This window comes from Protopterus annectens, chromosome 1.part0, assembly GCF_019279795.1.
Source record: "Protopterus annectens isolate FY-2018-M chromosome 1.part0, PAN1.0, whole genome shotgun sequence".
NCBI lineage: Eukaryota > Metazoa > Chordata > Ceratodontiformes > Protopteridae > Protopterus > Protopterus annectens.
In genome coordinates this window covers 1,380,495,165-1,380,516,354 of record NC_056725.1, presented here as the reverse complement: position 1 = coordinate 1,380,516,354, position 21,190 = coordinate 1,380,495,165, and the positions used below count along the sequence as shown (strand labels likewise).

General features: G+C 38.7%; 1 protein-coding gene across 1 annotated transcript in view; it reads left to right on the top strand.

Moving 5' to 3' along the window:
- Positions 1 to 21,190, top strand: part of LOC122801746 (gamma-aminobutyric acid receptor subunit rho-1) — a 384,251-nt gene that overhangs the window by 354,095 nt on the left and 8,966 nt on the right. The window contains exon 7 of the mRNA XM_044071303.1: positions 3,496 to 3,696. Coding sequence (XP_043927238.1) covers positions 3,496 to 3,696 — 201 coding nt within the window. The remainder of the gene's footprint in view (positions 1 to 3,495; positions 3,697 to 21,190) is intronic.

Sequence of the window (21,190 nt, the reverse complement as noted above, 5' to 3'; positions counted from 1 at the left end):
AAAAGAGTGAACCGTGAATTACAAGAATGGCCGTAGCTTGGCTGGGGAGGGGGGTAGCAGTTTGAGAGCTGTCAGTACAAATTTGAAAATCCTAGCTACACCCCTGCAACCAATAACTCTTGTAACTAAAGGGTGGAAAATACTGTTTGATGAAAAAAGAGCCTTTATTTTGAAGTATTTTAGGCTTGTGATTCCAGTTTAAAATGAAGCCTTGTTTCTTCTGGTGTAAGTGGTCCATCCCCCCGTCCCCCAGCACCCCAAGCTTGACAGGACATGTTGACTTGCTGCAGGGCACCAAAGTTATCAGCAGGTGCCAGTGTTCCAACTGGAAGTGCCTACCCAAAAGTGTCATTAATCCTTGCATGCCAGTGGCCACAGGGACTCTGCAGCACCTTTAGTCTCTGTCTTCCAGCCCTCGGGGTGTGCAAAAACTAAATAAATAAATAAAGTGCCCAAGAGTGATTGCAAGACCAGCCCCCCATTCCAAAATAAAATAAGCATTCCAATGACAGACATAGCTCTCAACCTCTTAGTGCAAGAAATCTGGACAAAGCCCAACATAATGGGGGGACAATGGCCTAGAAATAGGGACAGATTTTAAACATTGCTCTTTTAAATTTAGAAATGTATTAAAATAACAAGATTTGTGTAAGATACATTTTCTGAAGGATTTGAAGTCTGAAACTCAAATGTATGTAATTATTGCGTGACTTCAGTCTTGAAACCATGTCAGCATGCCTCTCAACCTGTTGGTGCAAGGAATCTGGACAAAGCCTAAAATAATGGGATTACAAAGGCACAAAGCTAAGAGGAGGTTTTAAACATTGTTCTTATAAATTTAGAAAGTTAATGGAATAACACAATCTGTAATAGCATGCATTTTCTGAAGGATTTTATTTCAGAAAATCAAGTGAATATGATTATTTAGGGATTTCAATCCTCAATGATTTACCAGGAAAAAAAACAAACAAATAGTATGAGGGACAGACCAAAATATGCGGTAAAAATCTGGACATTTTCCAAACATCTGGACAGCTGAAAGGTATGGGTAGCATTTTTCACAACTCACAATGCCCTTCCTTCAAACAAATGCATTAAACAATAAAAAGCATAGAAAAAAGTTAACGGTAGCTATGTTCAGCAAGGCTGTTGTGTTAGTAAGTACACAATTAAAGATTTTTAGCAGAAGAACTTCTGTTTATGAAGGCACTGTGAGATGGAGTGGACAGCAGAGAAAATATTGTGATGGATGTTTTTGACTGGTGTTGGGTAAAAAAAAAAAAGCAAAAGTGAAGAAGAGAGAGAAAAGCTAAAAGAGAATGCAACAGATCCAACAATTGAGAGTGATTGAGGAAAAACTGTTTGTGTTTCATAGCTGAAGTTCAAAGTCTGATACAAAGTTCAAATATAAATAAAACACTATTGTTCTTCTGTTTATTTTGTGTTTCATGATCATATTTTGTCTGTTCTTCAGTTTGTGTTTAAAAGTTGATATCCCACAATTCCATAAAAGTGGGTGGGGTTACATAAATATGTATGCAAATGTTATGTTAATCAGTGTGCCGATTTTTGGCCAGTTGTACCTATTTTTTATGGGACTTTGTCCAAATTTTTGATGTTTCCAGGTTGAGAGGTACAATTATGTGTGGCATTATTGACTGACTGTAATCCTCAGTGATTTACCAGAAAATCAAAAATTTTTGAGATTTGTGGCGAAAATAAGATGCAAATTCAAGAACGCTCTGTAAAATCAGGGAAGTATGATTGTGTGTGAGGGGTTGTCATGCTAATTGACTGTCTGCATGTGTGTGTGTGTGTGTGTGTGTGTGTGTGTGTGTGTGTGTGTGTGTGTGTGTATGAATGTCTGCATGTGTGTGTGAGAGTGAATGAGGGATTACCTGTGCCAATATGATGCATGGGCCACCAGTGGCACTGTAATAATTACACCTGATTCAGAGACATCCAGATTAGGCTATAATGAGGTATTCCACATAGCAGCTAGGCACATCTCTGAATTGCATTTTTCACTTTCACATAAACTGCAGTTTTTGGCCACTGCAGTTTACATGAGCATGGGAATCTTTTTCTAAGTAACAATCAAGAAATCACAGTGCAATATCTGTAGTAGTAATCTTGCTGTGTGTGCTTTGTGGCCCAGTCATGGCTGAAAAATATCTTCAGTTAGATTAGGTAACATACCCATCAACAAATCAAATAAATAAGTAAATGTTGCAATGTGTCTGAAACTAATGTCAGTCTATATACTTTTTAAGAGAGTAATGCTAAGATGTCATTCAAAGACTTGTTAAGTACCAAAGTGTATGTTCAGGTGTGTTAGTTTACTGTTCACTCATGAAATAGTCAACGTGCGACCTAATAATTTCTCTCACACTAAACTATTGTTCATTTCCTCTAGACTAAGGTTTAAACTATTGCTACATTTTATAATTCTTAAATATCAGACTTAAAAATCAGAATACTGCAGGCTGGCCATGAGACAAATTAAAAAAAACTGCTGTTGTTAGAAATGCAAAAGTAGAGCTAGGAGTAATGTTGTTTATAAGGTGTACCAGTCACCTCATCAGTGACCATTTCACTGAAGAAACCGAATAATCTGTTCTCTCATGCAGGGAATTGTGCCTCCTATGCCAGCTACTTATATCTTACTCTGAGGACACCTAACCTCAGACAAAGATATTAAAACTTTAAGTGAGCAAATTCATCACAAGGAAAAACTGGTCAGTCATTCTGAACTGAAAGCCTTCAGGACATCAGTCATCAGTGAGCCAACTGACTCCCATTTAAAGAGCATTTCTTGTTTGAATACTACTACAACTGCTGATGGACTATTATGCTGGTTAAGGCAATGACCTGTAAATGTACTGCCTCATGTTGACCTGTAGCTGACTACTACTACCTTTAGCTGCAATTTATTTGTAACTTTAGTCGCCTAGCTAGACCATAACTTCTGCATTCCTGGCAAACTAGATATTTTCTTTATTAAGACATACCAATTAGCAATGAGTAGAACATAATAATAGAACCTATCACATGCCATGATGTTACATCAGAATGAATATTGCTCCATACGCAGCCTGTCAAATAAAAGTAAAACCAATCATCTGTCTTAGAAAGAAGGTAGGTGATTCTCAAGATGATACACTTTTCTTTTAACAGTTTAAATTAGATCAAACATTGCAAATGGGCTGATATTTAATCTTTCCTGAGAGTAAATGGGTGACAAAAGCTCTGACAGAATCCATTCTTAGTCTTTATAGTGCTGTTAGATCGCAAAACATTGGAGCTATCAACTGTCGATAGGTAAATGGTAAAGAGGTTCCTTCAGGTTGGTTGTGGCTATGCACTTAGACATCAAGTACAGTACTCAGAATTTAATAGTGCTGTAATTGTATTTCTTTATTGTACTTTAAGGGTTTATGAAGTAGTTTATTTACCCTGTGCAGCACCAAACTGATATTAACTCTATTCTTCTAGGTATAACGACTGTCCTAACAATGTCCACCATCATCACAGGAGTCAATGCATCAATGCCAAGAGTGTCTTACATTAAAGCTGTGGACATCTACCTGTGGGTCAGTTTTGTGTTTGTTTTTCTTTCTGTTCTGGAATATGCAGCTGTCAACTACCTAACTACAGTGCAAGAGAGAAAAGAGAGAAAATTTCGAGACAAGGTGAGCTTGCAAGACAGGTGAAGACTCCAGTGTTAAACAGACAATCATAGCAACATAAAAGAATGAATGTAAAAATGCCTAACTTTCCTATCCATACAGCCAAGTCTAGGAAGTCATTTGCTTGTATAAGTGATTTGAGTTTTAAGGCTTTTGGGTATAAACTTATTATGAAGTCTGTAATTGTAACCCAAGTATAGTTGCCTTGCCTAAGCAAACAATTTGAAAGGGAGTGCAGTTTTGGTTTAAGTGTATCAACATTTGTGACATTTATTACTCCTTTATTTTTTCAATTTTAGCAACTAAATACATCCTACTGGACATCTCCCTATTTTCAAGGAAGACTCAATGTGGTATTAATATTGGCTAGAGGAAATATGGCTAAGACATGAAAATATTACCTGGAACTTTGCCACGATGTCAGGCATAGAGAGTTCTTTGGGGCTAAGGATTTATCAAAGGTCAGATTAATTCTTGAGCTTATTAAAATAAACAAAATATAACAAAAAGGCACAACAATGAAGAAGACACATATTAAAATTAAGCCAGTATTTGTGCAAATATTTAAAAAAAATCAGTAACCAAGTACCAAAGTTTAAGTTAGTTCAAAGAACTCTGATTTATAGACTTCCTAAAGCTAGCTGAGGTCATGGTTTGTCATTCCTTAAGCCGCTGTGATGATAGATTCCAAGGTGAAGTGCCAATAAGCAAAAGCCCTAGCACTAGATGTTTCAAACTCTATCCCTATAATAGCTGACAGAACCAGAGAAGCTAAACAAAGTACACATACAAACTAATAATGAATTAAGAGCTCCTTAAGATATTAGGGTCTATGTCATGCATGGCTAAAACATACCAACACCAAACCCCTGAATGCAGTCTAGGAATGTGTACACAGCCTGTGTAGACTTCACATCATAGTAGTGATATAGTGGTACCATGGTGCAGCAGTTACAGTGCATGACAGTGACACTGTGCTAAAACAGTGCACTGCTATTAGTGCACAGGTATGATACAGTGGTAACATTATGTACCAATTTCAAAGCACAGCAGTGATAATGATATTAGCATCAGTACTGGTGGTAAAATAGTGAACTGGTATCAGTGTACAGGTGTGATACAGTGGTAACATGGTGCACCAGTATCAGTGATGACAGTGATATAGTGGTAGTAATAGTGCACTGGTATCAGTGCACAGGTGTGATAAAGTGGTAAAATTGTGTACCAGTATTAAAGCACAGTAATGATATGATGTTAGCATGGTGTACCAGTACCAGTGCACAGGCATGACACCATGGTAACATGGTACACACATGTCATTACACAGCAGTGATATAATGGCAACACTGTGCACCCCTTTCAGTGTACAGGTGTAATATGATGGTAGCATGGTGCACCATTATCATTTTCTCAGGTGTAATATGATGGTAACATTGGGCTACACATTAGTGCACATCAGTGAGATGATGGTAACACGGTGCACCAGCAGCAGTGAGTGACAGTGATATAATGGTAACATGGTACACCAGTATATCTCTTTAAGCTTGAGTCATCCTGCATCCCTAATAATTGTCCAAATCATTGTCCTAATAGTGCAGAGTTCAACATTCATACTATCAGTTTGTCTGTCCAGTCACTGCATAAAGTTGGATAGCACTAGCAGATCCTATCTCTAAAACATTGATTGCATTTATCTGATATTTGTTTCACTAAGCTGTGCTAAGTTCACAGTCTGTGCAAAGGTGAAATGTTAGCTACACAGTCATGCCTACGTTCACAACATCTAGCTGAATGTGTCTATTCATGTACATATGCACCCCCCCACACACACACACACACACACACACACACACACACACACACACACACACACACACACACACACACACAATCACTGCACATGTATTTTAACCACTATCCTCAGAGTTACACTAGGGCACAGCCTGTCACAAAGTGTAGTCTGGCCATCATCCAGTGCACAATAATTGAATGACTCTCACCTAAGCTTTAGTCATGCAATAAAAAGAACTCCTTAATCTCTCACAAAGCCACTAGACAAGCCATACTAGATGCTCAGCGATGAAGTATTCTAAAGCCCTTTTTCTCCTTGGACCTTTCCCAGGTAGCAAATCAGTGACCAGTAAACAGCACCCTTTCCAGTCTTAATCTGCTATACAGTGTTTGCTTCATTCAGTAGGCCAATAGTTAGAATACATTTCCTGACCAGATATCAGCAGTGTCCCCTGAGTCTGTTCTTTGCAGCCAGCATTTGGATCAGCTGACAGTAGTCCATTGTCTCTCACAGTAGACCTCATTTAGGCAATAACGTACAGACAAGAGACTAATTAACATAGCTGTACAGTATTCTAGCTGTTTACAGTCTTTCTTTCTTTTACTGCATCTTAGCCAAACAATGTCCCTGCTATCCCATTATGTATGCACCCTCTTCCATAGCCCAACAGTATTTTTTACCTTGTACAATGAACATGTTAGACAAATACCTCATTCAACCAGATGTTAGCTAGGCAAGTAAACAGTACCCAGTTTTTAGCTGATTTTGGTCAATGATTCAGTGGGTCACACTACTGCAGTTCACTTCACCTTAGGCCTCATACTGTTAGCACACAAAACCTAACTTATTGTTTCCCAGACCTGTAGAACAGATGTTTAATTTGTTCAAAGGTTTACTACTGTGATGTCATTTTTTCAGACTGCTTAACTGAACACATTTGCCTTGCCTGATTCACTGTTGCAGTAGCTTCTGACTTTTACTTAGGTCAAATTTGTAACCATTATTCCAAAGTTCATCTTACTCTGAGAGTACCAGTAATCTCAATCATTTCCCATGAATCCACTGCTGCCAAGACTGCTCCCTGCTGCTGCTGCTCACATCATTAATCCATTTGTTCCTGCACTCCTTTTGTGAACCATACTTCACTTCCATGTATGGCCGCCCCACTCCAACCATATGTTTTTCCAAGATCCCAGGCTTAAGGGTCATGTGCAACTATTTTTTGCACATACCTGCTGTCTTTCTCATTCTCTTTCTTCTGGAATGGCAGTATGGCTTCCCATCCTGCAAATCCAGTTTACTGGACATTCTGTTTTTTTTTTTTCATTTTACATTTTTTTAAGGCACAGAAAATATGTATAGTGTTCAGTTAACAGGTAGAATGATATAAGTCATCAGACCTTGAAGAGTTTCTCTTCTCATGACAATCAGCTTCATTATGTATTTAGCAAACATGCCCTAGCTGAATGATTAGACATGCTCCATTCTCTAGCAACTTTATCATGTCATAAAATAAAGTCCAGTGCTAGTTTTTTCCCTAGCCTTTACAAGTTGATGTAATATTTCATTCAGTACCCAAGCACTCAGCTACCAGCACAGCTGTAAACCCTTCACAACAATCTGCATTAGCATAACCTGATTTGCTCTAACAGTCACCTCTCTAAACATATACGGAAGAGCAGCCCAGGAAAAGATTCATGTCATTCCATTCTCCATATCAATGAAGTTCACCTGCAAGGGACAACAAATGCACAAATAACTGCCTTTAGGTACAGAGCAAGCCTCCTTTCTGTGAAATGTGAAGTTCTAAAATAAAGATTATAACAGAATAATAAGAGATGCACACACACACACACACACACACACACACACACACACACACACACACACACACACACACATACACACACACACACACACACACACACTCTCTCTCTCTAGTCTCTCTCTCTTGAACAGATAACTGCAGAACCACTTTGTTGTTGTTTGTCTTTCAGCTTTTTCCCAGAAAGGGGTTGCCACAGCGGAACTCCAGTCCGCTAATAATTGGCAGTAGATTTTTATGAAACGCTGAGGTGCCAGCTCGATACCCAACCTTCAACAAAGGCACGCCCATTTACACACGCATATCTTTGGAATGCTACCCAACCACAGGGAGGACATGCAGACTCCACACAGAAGGCACTCCCAAGCCAAGCCGAGAATTGAACGGGAGAATCTCTTGCTGTGAGGTAACAACGCTACCGCTGTACCACCGCGGAATTAACTGCAGAACCACTAGAACCACTAATAAGAGTTATTATTAGTCACCTGGTTTAGTAAGTATACAGGATTGCTGTACTAGCTTTTGTTGGTTTGACAGATATGTTATAGAATATTAATTTAAGACAACTTTCTGTGGTTGGGGCACCCAGTGACTGCAGGGATCACCGCTGCCTACAGCCAGCTATTTAAACATGATGGTATATTGCCCTGCCTCTAATTTGTCAATATTGTATTGAAACTATTCATTATGTTAAGTATTCAAAAAAGCATCGTTACTGCCTACCTGACCTGAATAGTATCTGAAAAGGGGTTCCATTCATAATTTCAAAATACTGAAATCTCGAATTTCAGTATTTCAAAATTATAAAACCGGAGCCTTGACATCCCGAAACACCAGAAGCGTGAAATTCAAAATCCCAAAGTACGAAGATTTTGAAATAGGGCTTCTGGTGTTGCGGTGTGTGAATGGTTAGGTGTTAGTTCGGGTATGTATGTATGTATGTATGTGTAAGTGCATTGGTTAGGGGCTTTAGTGTATGTCAGTGTGTGTGTTGTGACTGTGATGTGTATGTGAGAGGGACTGTGAAATCTCTGGGTGTGAGTTACCTTTGTGTGTCTGATTGTGCGATCTCGGTGTTAGTATATATAAGTAGGGGGTGCCCCCCACATGTGGGTGCAGGGTGGGCTTCCCCCTGCTTATATGTGGTCTAATTTTGTCTGTGTGCTTGTATGGGGAAGTTGTGTGTATGTTTATGTGTGTGTTTTGTGTGTAGTGTAGGTTCGGGATTTTGAGTTTCGCGATTATGGGTTTTCAGGATTTGAAGGTTTCGGCTATGTAATTTCGAAATACTGAAATTCGGGATTTCAGTATTTCGAGATTTCATAGTGAACCCCTGAAAAGGGGATTTTGATCAGTCCAATAACTCAGCTGACAAATTAAATAAATGCACAAATTGCATAAATAAGCAGCAGTGCTTGTATTATGTTGTCAGAGCAAAGGGCTGATCCTTCCTATTCCATTTCCACCACATGCTTTCCTCTGCTGATAAATCCCGAGCAACACAAATTATGTAGATCAAATCTGTGCTTATCTGCTCAACTCTCAGAAGAGCAACAGCTGAAACCTCACACAAAAGTGCTCTGTAACTTGTACTTCTGTTCAGAGCAGCCCTCATACCATCATCATGTGATGCATAAATGACAGAAGAGAAGTCAGCTGATGTACCCAGATTATGGGTTTTCAGACACTGTTACATGGGTGGTCATAATAATAATAAAGAACTTGCATGCCAACTAAGCCATAATGGAAACATGGCAAATGGACTATTAAGGTGGCAATTATACTACTGTGAGATCTGTGATGATAAAGAAATAAAGAAATGAAAAAAGGCAGTGGAAAATAAACTATTTATAAGTGAGTTTACATGTATATCTCAGGTGCAGGTGAAAAACAAAACTAAATCTCAAATGTCAATATGAAAAACATAAGAGAGTGATGTCAAAAAGCCATTGGACATCTGAAAAGTAGAAATAAACTTAAGTGGGGCAATCTGAAAACAGTGGCATCCTTCAGTTCTTTCCATTAGTTCACAGGAACTCTATTTAAAATAAACACTACTATTTAGACTACAAATATTTGTGTATTCTTGAGGTCATGGATTAACCTTGGTAAGGCACTTATAATAGAGTTGTTGAAAAACGTTACAGCCTGTCATCTCTTTATGCTGTTCCCTGTGTAATCCAACATCGTATCATCGATATGGGTACATGTACACTCTGTTTTCTGTTTCAACAGCCTTAGTGGCAGATTATCACATGCATCATTTAGGTGAAAAAATAATGCCACACTCACATCCTACTACTATTTGTGATGTAGACACAGGGGATGTATACCAGTGTCATGAGTGATAAACCCTGCTGCTGTTTCTTTGGCATATGTTGTGTATCATCACTTTTGGATGTCTGTGCACTGACAGATGAAATACCAAGGTTTGAAGGCTGCCCTCCAGATGGTAAGTCTTGCTTTCCTGTACATCATACCACTGATTTAACCCTATACATTATGTGTAGCCAGGTCAGTGACATTTCTTTACATAACCTCTGTCTTAATTATGACTTCTGGGTAGGTGAGAGGTAGGGCAGAATACAGGTCTAGGCAGAATGCCATGCTTCTTAGCCAGTTCACTTCTCCATCCTGGCTGGTGTGTTTATATTAGAATGAAGACTTCTAGGTCTCAGCATACATTTTAATTACAAGCAGCATTACAATGATCTTGCCCTGCAACAAATTATCTCTTCTAGTAACATGATGCATCTTACCCTTTCATTTCTGCATTTTTGGAAATCTGTTCCTAGAGCATCATAATCTCTCAAGTTATTTTACTGAAATCCATACCTCTCAACTGTACCCAATTTTGCCTAATATTTTTTCCCTATCTCCCATAAAATGTTTGACTTTTTGATAAATGACTGAAGACTGCAGACATTTAATAATATCAGTCAGAGTTTTTTTACTACTTATTGTTTATAAAATGCAGCTTGATGCAAATCCTGTTGTTCTATTATCTTTTTAGAGTAATATGTAAAAACTGTCTCTGATTTTGGGCCTTCGCGTCCCCATTATTTTTGGCTTGTCCACCATTCTTAAGTGAAGAAATTGAAAGGTATGCAGACACCTACTTTATTATGCACTTAATTGGTTGGAATCTTTGATTCATGACATGCATCTTGTGTGTTAAGTTTGGAAAAGCTAACCATATGAAATATGAAACAACCCAAATGAATTACCTAGCAGCCTGACTAAATCTAACTCAACTTACCTAGCTATTCCTAGTGGTTACTCTCTCCTCTGTCTTTCCTCTGCCCACTCATATCATTCTTACTTTACGCCATTTTTTACCCTCAACCCACTATTAATATACTTGCTGTATATATTTTATATTTTTCTTATCTCCTCTAACACCCTACTATTTCTACCATCACAAATTTGCTCTGCTATATTTCATGTGTTACCATCTCTTAATAATGGCCTATTCTTGTAATATTTCTTGTTTATATTTGTTTTATATTTCTTGTAATATATCTTGTTATATTTCTTGTAATGTCATAATTTTGAGGATCCTTTCTTCCTGGGCCTTCACTGAAAATGGGCCAATGGCCCAGTTGGACTTTCCTGGTAAACATATGTAAAATAAAATAATAATAAATAATAAATAAATATCTGGGTTTGCAATCCTGAGTCCCAGAATGTGGACAATGAATGACTGAAAATCCGACAAGTCTGAGATTACCATTTCTCAGAATATTCCCTTTTAATCGAAGTAAGGTGACCTCAGAAAATAATTTTAAAGAACATCGGTATCCGATATTCATTCTTTTCCTGTGTTTTTTGCCTTTTTGCTGTATTTCAGGACTTGGAATTGCTAGTCCTGAGATTTCAATATGAAGCTTTTGGAAAGACATTGAGTAAAATATTATGGTAGGATAAGTACAGAGGAAGTTGCCAAAGTTACAACATCTGTGCACACTATAACTGAGCTGTACGTGTCCAGGTTACAACATATGTGCACACTGTAACTGAGCTATGAGTGCCCAGGTTAGATGTGTGCACACTGTAACTGAGCTATGAGTGCCCACGTTACAGCATGTGTGCACACTGTACCTGAGCTGTGAGTGCACAGGTTAAAACATATGTACACACTGTAACTGAGTGGTAAATTCCCAGGTTACAACATGAGTGCACACTGTAACTGAGCTGCAAGTGCCCAGGTTACAACAAGTGTGCACATGTGAGTGCCCAGATTACAACGTGTGCACACTGTAACTGAGCTGTGAGTGCCCAGGTTACATGTGTGCACACTGCAACTGAGCTGTGAGTGCCCAGGTTACAACATATGTGCACACTGTAACTGAGCTGTGAGTGCGCAGGTTACATGTGTGCACACTGTAACTGAGCTGTGAGTGCCCAGGTTACAGCATGTGTGCACACTGTACCTGAGATTTGAGTGCCCAGGTTACAACATATGTACACACTGTAACTGAGCTGCAAGTGCCCAGGTTACAACATGTGTGCACACTGTAACTGAGCTGTGAGTGCCCAGGTTACATGTGTGCACACTGTAACTGAGCTGTGAGTGCCCAGGTTACAATATGTGTGCACACTGAAACTGCGATGTGAGTGCCCAGGTTACAACATGTGTGCACATGTGAGTGCCCAGGTTACAACATGAGTGCACACTGTAACTGAGCTGCGAGTGCCCAGATTACATGTGTGCACACGTGAGTGCCCAGGTTATAACATGAGCGCACACTGTAACTGAGCTGTGAGTGCCCAGTTTACAACATGTGTGCACACGTGAGTGCCCAGGTTACATGTGATCACACTGTAACGGAGCTGTGACTGCCAGGATTACAGCATGTGTGCACACTGTAACTGAGCTGTGAGTGCCCAGGTTACAACATGTGTGCACATTGTAACTGAGCTGTGAGTGCCCAGGTTGCAGCATGTGTGCACACTGTAATTGAGCTGTGAGTGCCCAGGTTACAACATGTGTGCACAGTGTCACTGAGCTGTGAGTGCCCAGGTAACATGTGTGCACACTGTAACTGAGCTGTGAGTGCCCAGGTTACAACATGTGTGCACAGTGTCACTGAGCTGTGAGTGCCCAGGTAACGTGTGCACACTGTAACTGAGCTGTGAGTGGCTAGGTTACAACATGTGTGCACACTGTACCTGAGCTGTGAGTGCCCAGGTTGCAACATGTGTACATGCTGTAAATGAGCTATAAGTGCCCAGGTTACAACATGTGTGTAAACTGTAACTGAGCTATGAGTGGTTGTGACCCTGTGAATTTTAGATTAGTAAAGATATTTGCTGAGAGGTATAGAGTACAGTCTTTGATAGTAGCAGTCGATGAGCACCATGATAAGCACAGGTGTTTCTAGAAAGCCTGGCACTGTTTATCTACTTCTTCACAAAAGTTTGCTTTATTTGTTTAAAAACAAGCTGATTGAATTAAATCTTGCTAAAGTTGGAAAATGTCAGCACACCTGTGTGGTGATTACCTGTTCCGCCTCACATTTCTGTGATTCACCAGTTTGGTTCTTAATTGTAGTGTCTCCTGTGTGGATCCTCACTTTCTTCCTGGGTTTGTGTGAGTTTTCCCCAAGTACTGTTATTTTCTCAAACATCCCAAAATATGCTATAGCTAAATTAGTGATCGCCTAAATCAGCCATGTGACTACCTATATTTATCCTGTGATGTGTTGGTGCCCATCAAGATTACTTTTTTTCTTGTCCCCACTACATGCCAGGATAGGGTCAAGCTCCCTGTAAGCCTAAAATGGATCAAGCAGATAATCAAAGAATTGATTAATGAATTGATTGATTGATTGATTGATTGACTGATTGACTGATTGATTGATTGATTGATTGACTGATGATGAATGATTTTAGCAAACTGAAAGAGTAGTTTGCTGAGTTTCACCTGTAGCTACAATAAAAAAGGGAGACAGCATTTGAATCACATGCATTGCCTCTTAGGTTTAAATAACCTAAACTCAGGATGATTATAGGTTCATAGGTTGGCACTAGGCTATCAGCCCTAGGGCCTATACAAGCCTAGCCATAACAATTCCCTGGCTATTTCTTCCCACACTATTTACTTCCTGGACCCCTGCCTAGCAGGGCGACTGACGGGATCCCCTGGGTGAATTTCCTTTCTCTCATCCAATCATCAAGGTTCCTTTTGAAGAGGGCCAAAGAGGCGATCTGCTTGACATGTATGGGCAGTCTATTCCAGAGTCTGGGGAGTCTCTGCATCAGAAACCTATCCCTCCAGCATGTTTTGTTTATTGTGATGACAAGATTTGGATCCCTGGAGTGTGTGGCTCTGAGGGATTGGGATTTCTTTAAGTGTAGCATGTCCAACAGCTCTGGGTTTGACATGACCTTGTATGTTAAGCAGAGATTGCCTCTGAGTAGACGGTATGCAACAGAGTATAGCTAGAGTTTTTTAAAGCAGTCAGCATACAGCATCTGCTTTAGGCCTGTGATTCTTTTAGTGAGGTATTTCTGTGGCCTTTCCAGTTGTTGCAGGTGTCTTGAGAGGTACATACCAAATGGAGATTTGTATTCTATAATGGGTCTAATGAGGGATAAGTACAGTGGGCCAATGACCTCCTTTTTTCTGGATGAAAGCCCTTAGTGATGAGGTGTGCCACATAGAAGGATGTCCTGACTGTTGTGGCGATGTGATTATCGAAGGTGAGACTACTGTCCACCTGTGTCCCTAAGTCTCTTATCACACTTTTGGTGTTTAGTGTACTGCCACCTATGTGGTAATTCACGGGTACATGTTTTTCCCAAAGGGGATAACTATTAATTTCTTGGCATTGAGCTTAAGCCCATGGCTCTTGCACCAAGCATTTGTTTCTGTAAGACCCTTTTGTAGAGTATCCACATCATTTGGAGATTCAATAATTGCTCCCAGTTTGCAGTCATCTGCGAACTTTGTTAGCCAGAGTCCCTTAGTATTGGCCTGTACTTCAGAGAAGTAGATACCAAACAAGAGTGGTCCCAGGACTGAACCCTGAGGTACTCCACTTGTCACTTGTCTGGAGCTGGATTTGGAGTCAGCTACTTTTACAGTGTGGGTTCTGTCAGTAAGCAAGTTGGCAACCCATCAAGTGATGTTGGGATTAATGCCCAGCTTAGTAAGTTTATCTATGATTCCAGAGTGGGGGATGGTGTCAAAGGCCTTGGCGAGGTTCTGTGATATCACTTAGCAGCCAGGCTTCTTTGAGTGACAACAGTGACTGGTACTCTTATGTGTGATTATTAATATTTGACTATCAGGGTTTTGCTCCAAAAGATGGAGGTTGTGGTATCTCAAGAATTTCTCCTTTTTCTGCTTTCACTAAGATGTAGCAACCTTGGATATAAAAGTAGCCAAAAGCTATCCCATTGCTATGTGCTGTGAGTAATGGAGTGCAATGAGTGTCCTGATGTTAGCAGGACAAGTGGCAACCTAATAGATGAACAGATCTGGAAGTTGAAAGAGCAGCGGAAGGGTGGGTGAGAGACATGTGACTATGTCAGTGTACTCATCTGGGAAGGAGTGTTCTCATGGCTACTCCCCCTGTGGTGACCCATTGCTCCAGTGGAATGGCATAGGCTACTTGAGAATAGAAGTCATCCCACCAAAGCCACATGGTAGACCTTGCTGAGGCACGGTAGGGAGCAGACATCTCTCCATATCAGGGGTATAGGCAGTCTCTCCCCTCTGTGATGCTCACAACATAATGTTAGAAGCTAAGCAGAGTTTGGCTTGGTTAGCACTTGGATGCAAGACCGCCTGAGAATATCAGTTGATGCAGTTTTCTAATGCTGAATTTTAAAAATCATGTAGTGAATACCTTTTTAAATCTTTTACTAAACTTAATTAATTCTGTGTTCTGAATGGAGGCTGTGTTTTGTGATAAAATTTGAATTTGGTTTTTAAGTAACTGATTTTTTTTTTTTTTTTTTTTGACACTGATGAAGGGAGAAATCTCAAAAGTTTTGTAAGACTAAAAGTTTTTATTGGTGTTTCTGAGTCCAGAGTGCTTTCTGGATGCTCACAACATCAACATGGGGTGGGGTTAAGCAGCATCAATAAAACCCCTAATGTCTGCCAGGATTACAGCCTGGTAATCAGTTTTCACCTCATGGGGAGCAAATTGGCTGGAAACAGCTTTGAACCTCAGTAATGGGCCAATAGAGTATGAATAGCTGATGGTCAGCAGGCAGCAGGACATCAAAATATATAGAAATAAAACACCTACAGGAATACTGCTGTATCACATTAGCATGAACAGCCTTGCATGCCTATACTGCAAACAACATGCCACTTGGATGGGCAAGTGAAGTGGGCATACTCTTTCTGATGCAGCAATAGTGGAGTTCATAAGGCTGCCACGGGGTGGGGATAAGATAGTCCATAGGATCAGCAGACTGGTCTGCTCACTATCACCATATTCTTACATCTACTGCTCACTCTGATGGAGGACTGGGTGGGTCACTTAAATGCAGGAAAGGGAGCCAGTGGGTCAACCTTGTGGTTCACAAGAAAAAAAATATTGTAATGTATATTTTGTGGTGTACATAGGTTGTGGCTAAAAAGGCTCAGTATGGCTCAGCCTATCTGCTTGGTTAACAAAATTAATAACTAAGTGAATACATACATGCATACATACATAGCATACATGCATACATACATAAATGCCATTAAATTATATATCCTACCAATGACTGTCATTAAATATTTTAACCTGGCAGGTTTATGCAGCTATTCAAGAGATTCTTTCACATTATACCCTTGGCCCAAACCACTAATGCTACATTCATTTCTTGTACACATGCAATATAATGCTGATCATTCATAAAGCACAAAAAATAAGAGCTTATTTGAATCTCTTGAAAGCATTTATACATTGGTCATGTGGTAATGACTTATTTCCTATTATTTTAACAGAGTGGTGTGGTTGGAAAATTTTAAAAGAATTTGGAAAAGAGGAGTTGCACTGGGCTTAGTAAATTATGATGTACATGTATTGGGAGAAACCATAATATTCCAAGCAATGGGCCTTATCTCTTAAAAGGAGGGTACCCATAGTTCAGCACCACCTCTACATCTGCCACTGCTCCTTATTCACTTGACAATAGTTCTGTCAGACCATTTTGTACTTCTGCTTATATCCTTGTTTATGTAACATCCTCCAGCCATTCCCTATCTGCCTCCTAGAATCACTCTTCTCTTCATTCTCAGACATCCTGTGCTGCCTGAAGCCATTATATGTCATTTTAAAATGTCCACTCATGCAGCCGTTGAATATGCAGGTATGTATGTATGTACATATGTATGTAGTTTAATTACATTATGTGAAAGGTTACATCCTGCTGAGAAAACTTACACTGACCCTGTACTTGCAGCACATGACATTCTTAACATTTTATTCTAACAGTAGACCCCAGATAAATGATGTGATAAAAACACATATCTGATATACTGTGAAGTTACGTTCTTTTGTTTATCTACATTCTCAGAACATTATCATAAAACAGCTACACTCTTGGCATACCATCACCAGTTTATCTACACCCTTTGAATGTTATCAAGGCTACTAAGATTCCCCTAAACCTGACGTAGTTACTCCACTGGCTGAAAACTAAACTAAAATGTTCATATACACACAAAACATAGATGGTGATGCCCCTGCAAAATAGTCTGGCCAACTAAAACAACGCAGTATATACTTCATTTGACAAAAACTGAAAAACAAAAATAAAAATTTCAACATGAACTGCATTTCCCAATCATACAAATGTGAGAAAATCAATAATTTTACACACTGCACACACAAAATCCATATGCACACAGTCTCCCAAAACAACATTTCCTGCATAAATTATCAGCCTAGAAATTAAATCTGTTCTTCTTAGAGCAGGAAAAGAACTTTAAATAATAAACACATATATACATGCATGCATAAATAAACAAACAAACAAATAAATATATAAATAAAACCACTATCCACAACCAGCCAATCAAAATATAGCATTACTTACAAAATGGACACTATTCTAACTATCTAAACTAACTACATTGAACTAACTGAAAATATAAGTTGTTGTTCTTTCTGCTTTTCCCGGTTAGGGGTTGCCACAGCGGAACTCCGGTCCGCTAATGATTGGCAGTTGTTTTTTATTGTGTCAAGTTGCCAGCCTGACGCCCAACCTTCAACGAAGGCACACCCATTCAACGCAAGTCTTTTGAACCCCCACTCAACCGCGGGGAGGACATGCAGACTCTACACAGAAGGCACTTCCAACCCAAGCCAAGAATAGAACGGGAGAGCCTCTTGCTATGAGGCAACAACAGTACCGCTGCACCACCGCAGAAGTCTAACTGAAAATATAAGTAAACTTAACAAATCCTATGTAAGATGCCCAGAATTTCCATATAGAAGATTTTCAAAAAGATTAAGAGAAATTAGAGGAAAGAAAATACCTGCACAAGAAAAACTCTCAAAAGCTTCAGTTACAAATTTGTGTTCATTAATTTCAACAGATCCATGAAAAGCATTATATATTCCAAGAAACTTTGGGCCTTTTAGAAAGAGAAGGGACAGAGGAACTATGAAACTATAAAGAGCAAAACCCAGGAAGTTTTGAAAGATAGAAAAAAGAAAGATGAACATGGGAAAGAAAGAGTTATCTGATATGGTGCAATATTTATGCAAAGGAGAAAGCCAAACTAATCAATACAAAGAAGCAGCTCCAAAGATATTTGAAGAGAAATAAGGGCAAAGGCACAAAAATGTGGACATTTTCACGATTCAAAAAATAAGATCACAAAGGGGGAATGTAGAACAGATTAGTCAAGCAGAAGATAGAAGCTGAAGTTATGTAATACCTGTAAAGTAAAGGATTTAGTACACAAAGACTAGCACAGATTATGCCACAACATGATGGAACAATGAGTCCCCAAGGTAAGGAGAAACAGGTGGAGCAGGAGACATCTGAAGAAGAAATATGGACATGGGAAAGAAAAAGAAATTTCATATGGTGCAAAGGAGAAAGTAAAACTAATCAATATAAAAATGCAGCAGCAAACATATTTGAATAGAAATACAGGCAAAGGCATCTGGTTATTGAAAATTTTACAATACAAAAATAAGAAAACAAAGGTGGAAAGTAGAAAAGAGGATTAGCAGTGAAGACGTTAAAGAGATAGAAACTGAAGTTATGGATTACCTGTGAAGTGAAGGATTTAGTGTAGAAAATCCAACTTTGGTAAAATCTCAGCATGATAGAACAATGAGTCCTCAAATTAAGGAGAAACAGGTGGAATGGGAAGCAGCTGGTCATTTGCCACATGAAGATACTCTGGAGCCTTCAGCAGGAAACATGTACAAAAGTTTAGTTGGAATGGCAGAGCAAGAGAAGCAGCTGGAAACAATGGCAACTCTGCTGCAATCAATGTTTTGGTGTAATAGGCCAGTGAGTTCCCATTTGAAAGAACAATGGATGAAGAAGGTTGAAGTTGAAGAGTACATATCACAGGAAGATGTTCTGGAACTTTCTGTAGAATGCCCACAGGAAACAGAGAACAAAGAATGTGCCCTTGCTTTAAAAAAATGATCTAAGGAAAGAGTTGCTTGATTTAATAGAGATGGAAAATCATATTATGATCGATGAAAGAAATAGATTACAGAAAGTCAATAAGACCCAAAATGTTAGACGTCTGATAAAACAAATGAACAGAGTAATCAAGACTATTTACAGAAATTCATCTGATATAACAAAAGTAAATAAGATATATTACTGTGCAGCTAAATTAATAACAGATAATGTCTTGCCACAAAAACACGGAGCAATAAGGGAAAAGAAGGGAAAAAAATCAAATGCCATATGCCATTATGGAAGCATCAAATAGAAAAAAAAAAACTATAAAGAAATTAAAACAAGAAGTGTTTTTATTAGAAGATTATAGAAGAGGGAGCAGATCAACAAAAATACTTAGAAAGACAGACCTGATAAAAGCAATGTGCAGTATCAGAACTGACCAGGATCTATCATACACTATTGCAAATAATAAACTAAAGCTATCAGCACTGGTAGAAAAACTTAGAAGATATACAGATAACTATAAAGGAAAAGTATAAGCAATTCATTGATGTACCAAAAAGTTTTATAGAGAAAAAGGAGACAAAGCAAAAAGAAAAAAAGACAAAATAGACATATTTTGGAGAAATATCTATGAAGACCTTGTGGAACATAACAAAGATACTGAAAGGATAGAATAATTAAAGCAAACAGTAAGAAGTTGCCAGTCCTAGATGCAGTACCAACCTTATGGCTAAAAGTTTTAACATCTTTATATGAAGATTTAACCTTGGGTAAGAACTACTTATATGCACATCCCAAACAGACACCAACCTGGTAAACAACAGGAAAATGATACTCCTCAACAGTTCACCTGTAAGCCATTCTAAAAACTGTAGATCAATAACTTTCCTTCCAACAATCTATAATCATATGAAAAAAGGATCATTTGTATAAAGTCATAATGGAAATTATAAAAAAGGGGAAGAATCTAAGTACAGCATAGATAAATTACAAAAACATATTTGACAGCATCCCACATTCATATATAAAGGAGTGTTTACAGATGTGTAAGATGGGTCTATATTAGAACACCGAACGTTCAAAATTTCGAGTGTACTAATATCGACCCGTTTTCAGCGAACGCTGAAAATATCGAAGAAACAGAAAAACAAATTTTTTCCAAGGGAAAGAATTTGGTTGTCTGTTTCTGTTGCTTCGGTATTTTCAGCGCTGTGGTGGAAATTTATGGGTTGGGTTCAGGTAAGTGTGCGATTGTGTGGACATGAGGGTTAGGGCGGGTTAGGTGAGTTAGGGTTAGGGCTCGGGTGAGGTGACTGTGTGATAGTGATGGACCTTAGGGTTAGGGTTTGGGTTAAGGTAAGTGGAGAGTTAGTGGTGTATGTATAGTTTAATGTAAGGTTAGGTGTAAGAGTTTAGGTGTATGTGTGTGGACTGCTGTTTGTTTGGTGTGCTTGTGTTGTGTGTGTGTTTTGGAACAGTGAATTTTTTCCCTAGGAAAAAATTTGCTGTTCTGTATATTCGATGTTTTAAACTTTCGATTCATAGGGCTCGATATTAGAACATTCGAAATTTTGAATGTTCGGTGTTCTAATATAGACCCTTGTAAGATACATCCTACACTAATCAATCACATTACAGTGACTATGAAACAGTGGCAAGCTACTTTGCAATTAAACTGTGACAAACAGCAAATTATTATCCCAGGGATACAATTTCAAAAGGGAATATTCCAGGGTGATTCTTTGTCACCACTGTTGCTTTGTTTTGCTCTCAACTTAAAAGCTGTTTACTTAACAGATTAAGTCTTAGTTATAACTTGGCTCCTAAAAAACAAACTTGCTTAAAGACTTCTCATCTACTTTTTTTGGATGACTTAAAACTGAATAGTTCATCAGATGAATTGAAAGCACAACTACAAGTGGTTAAAACTTTCTCAGATGATACAAGAATGACATTCGGTTTTGATAAATGTGTGAAATTAACATTTAAAGCAGGAAAGTTGCAGTACCAAGAAAATATCAGTTTAGGACAGGTATGTGATATAAAGGAACTTGAGCTGGAATAAGTGTATAAATAGTTGGAAAGTGATGAAAGACTGACAATAAAACATGGACAAATATGAATAAAATCTCAGTAAGGAATACTTCAGAAGAATAAAACTAATATTGAAAATAGCCCTGACATCTAGGAATAAATGCCATGCTATAAACCAATTTTCTTTTCCTGTGCTAACTTACAGTTTTGGGGTGATTGACTGACCCCAAAGCGTACTGG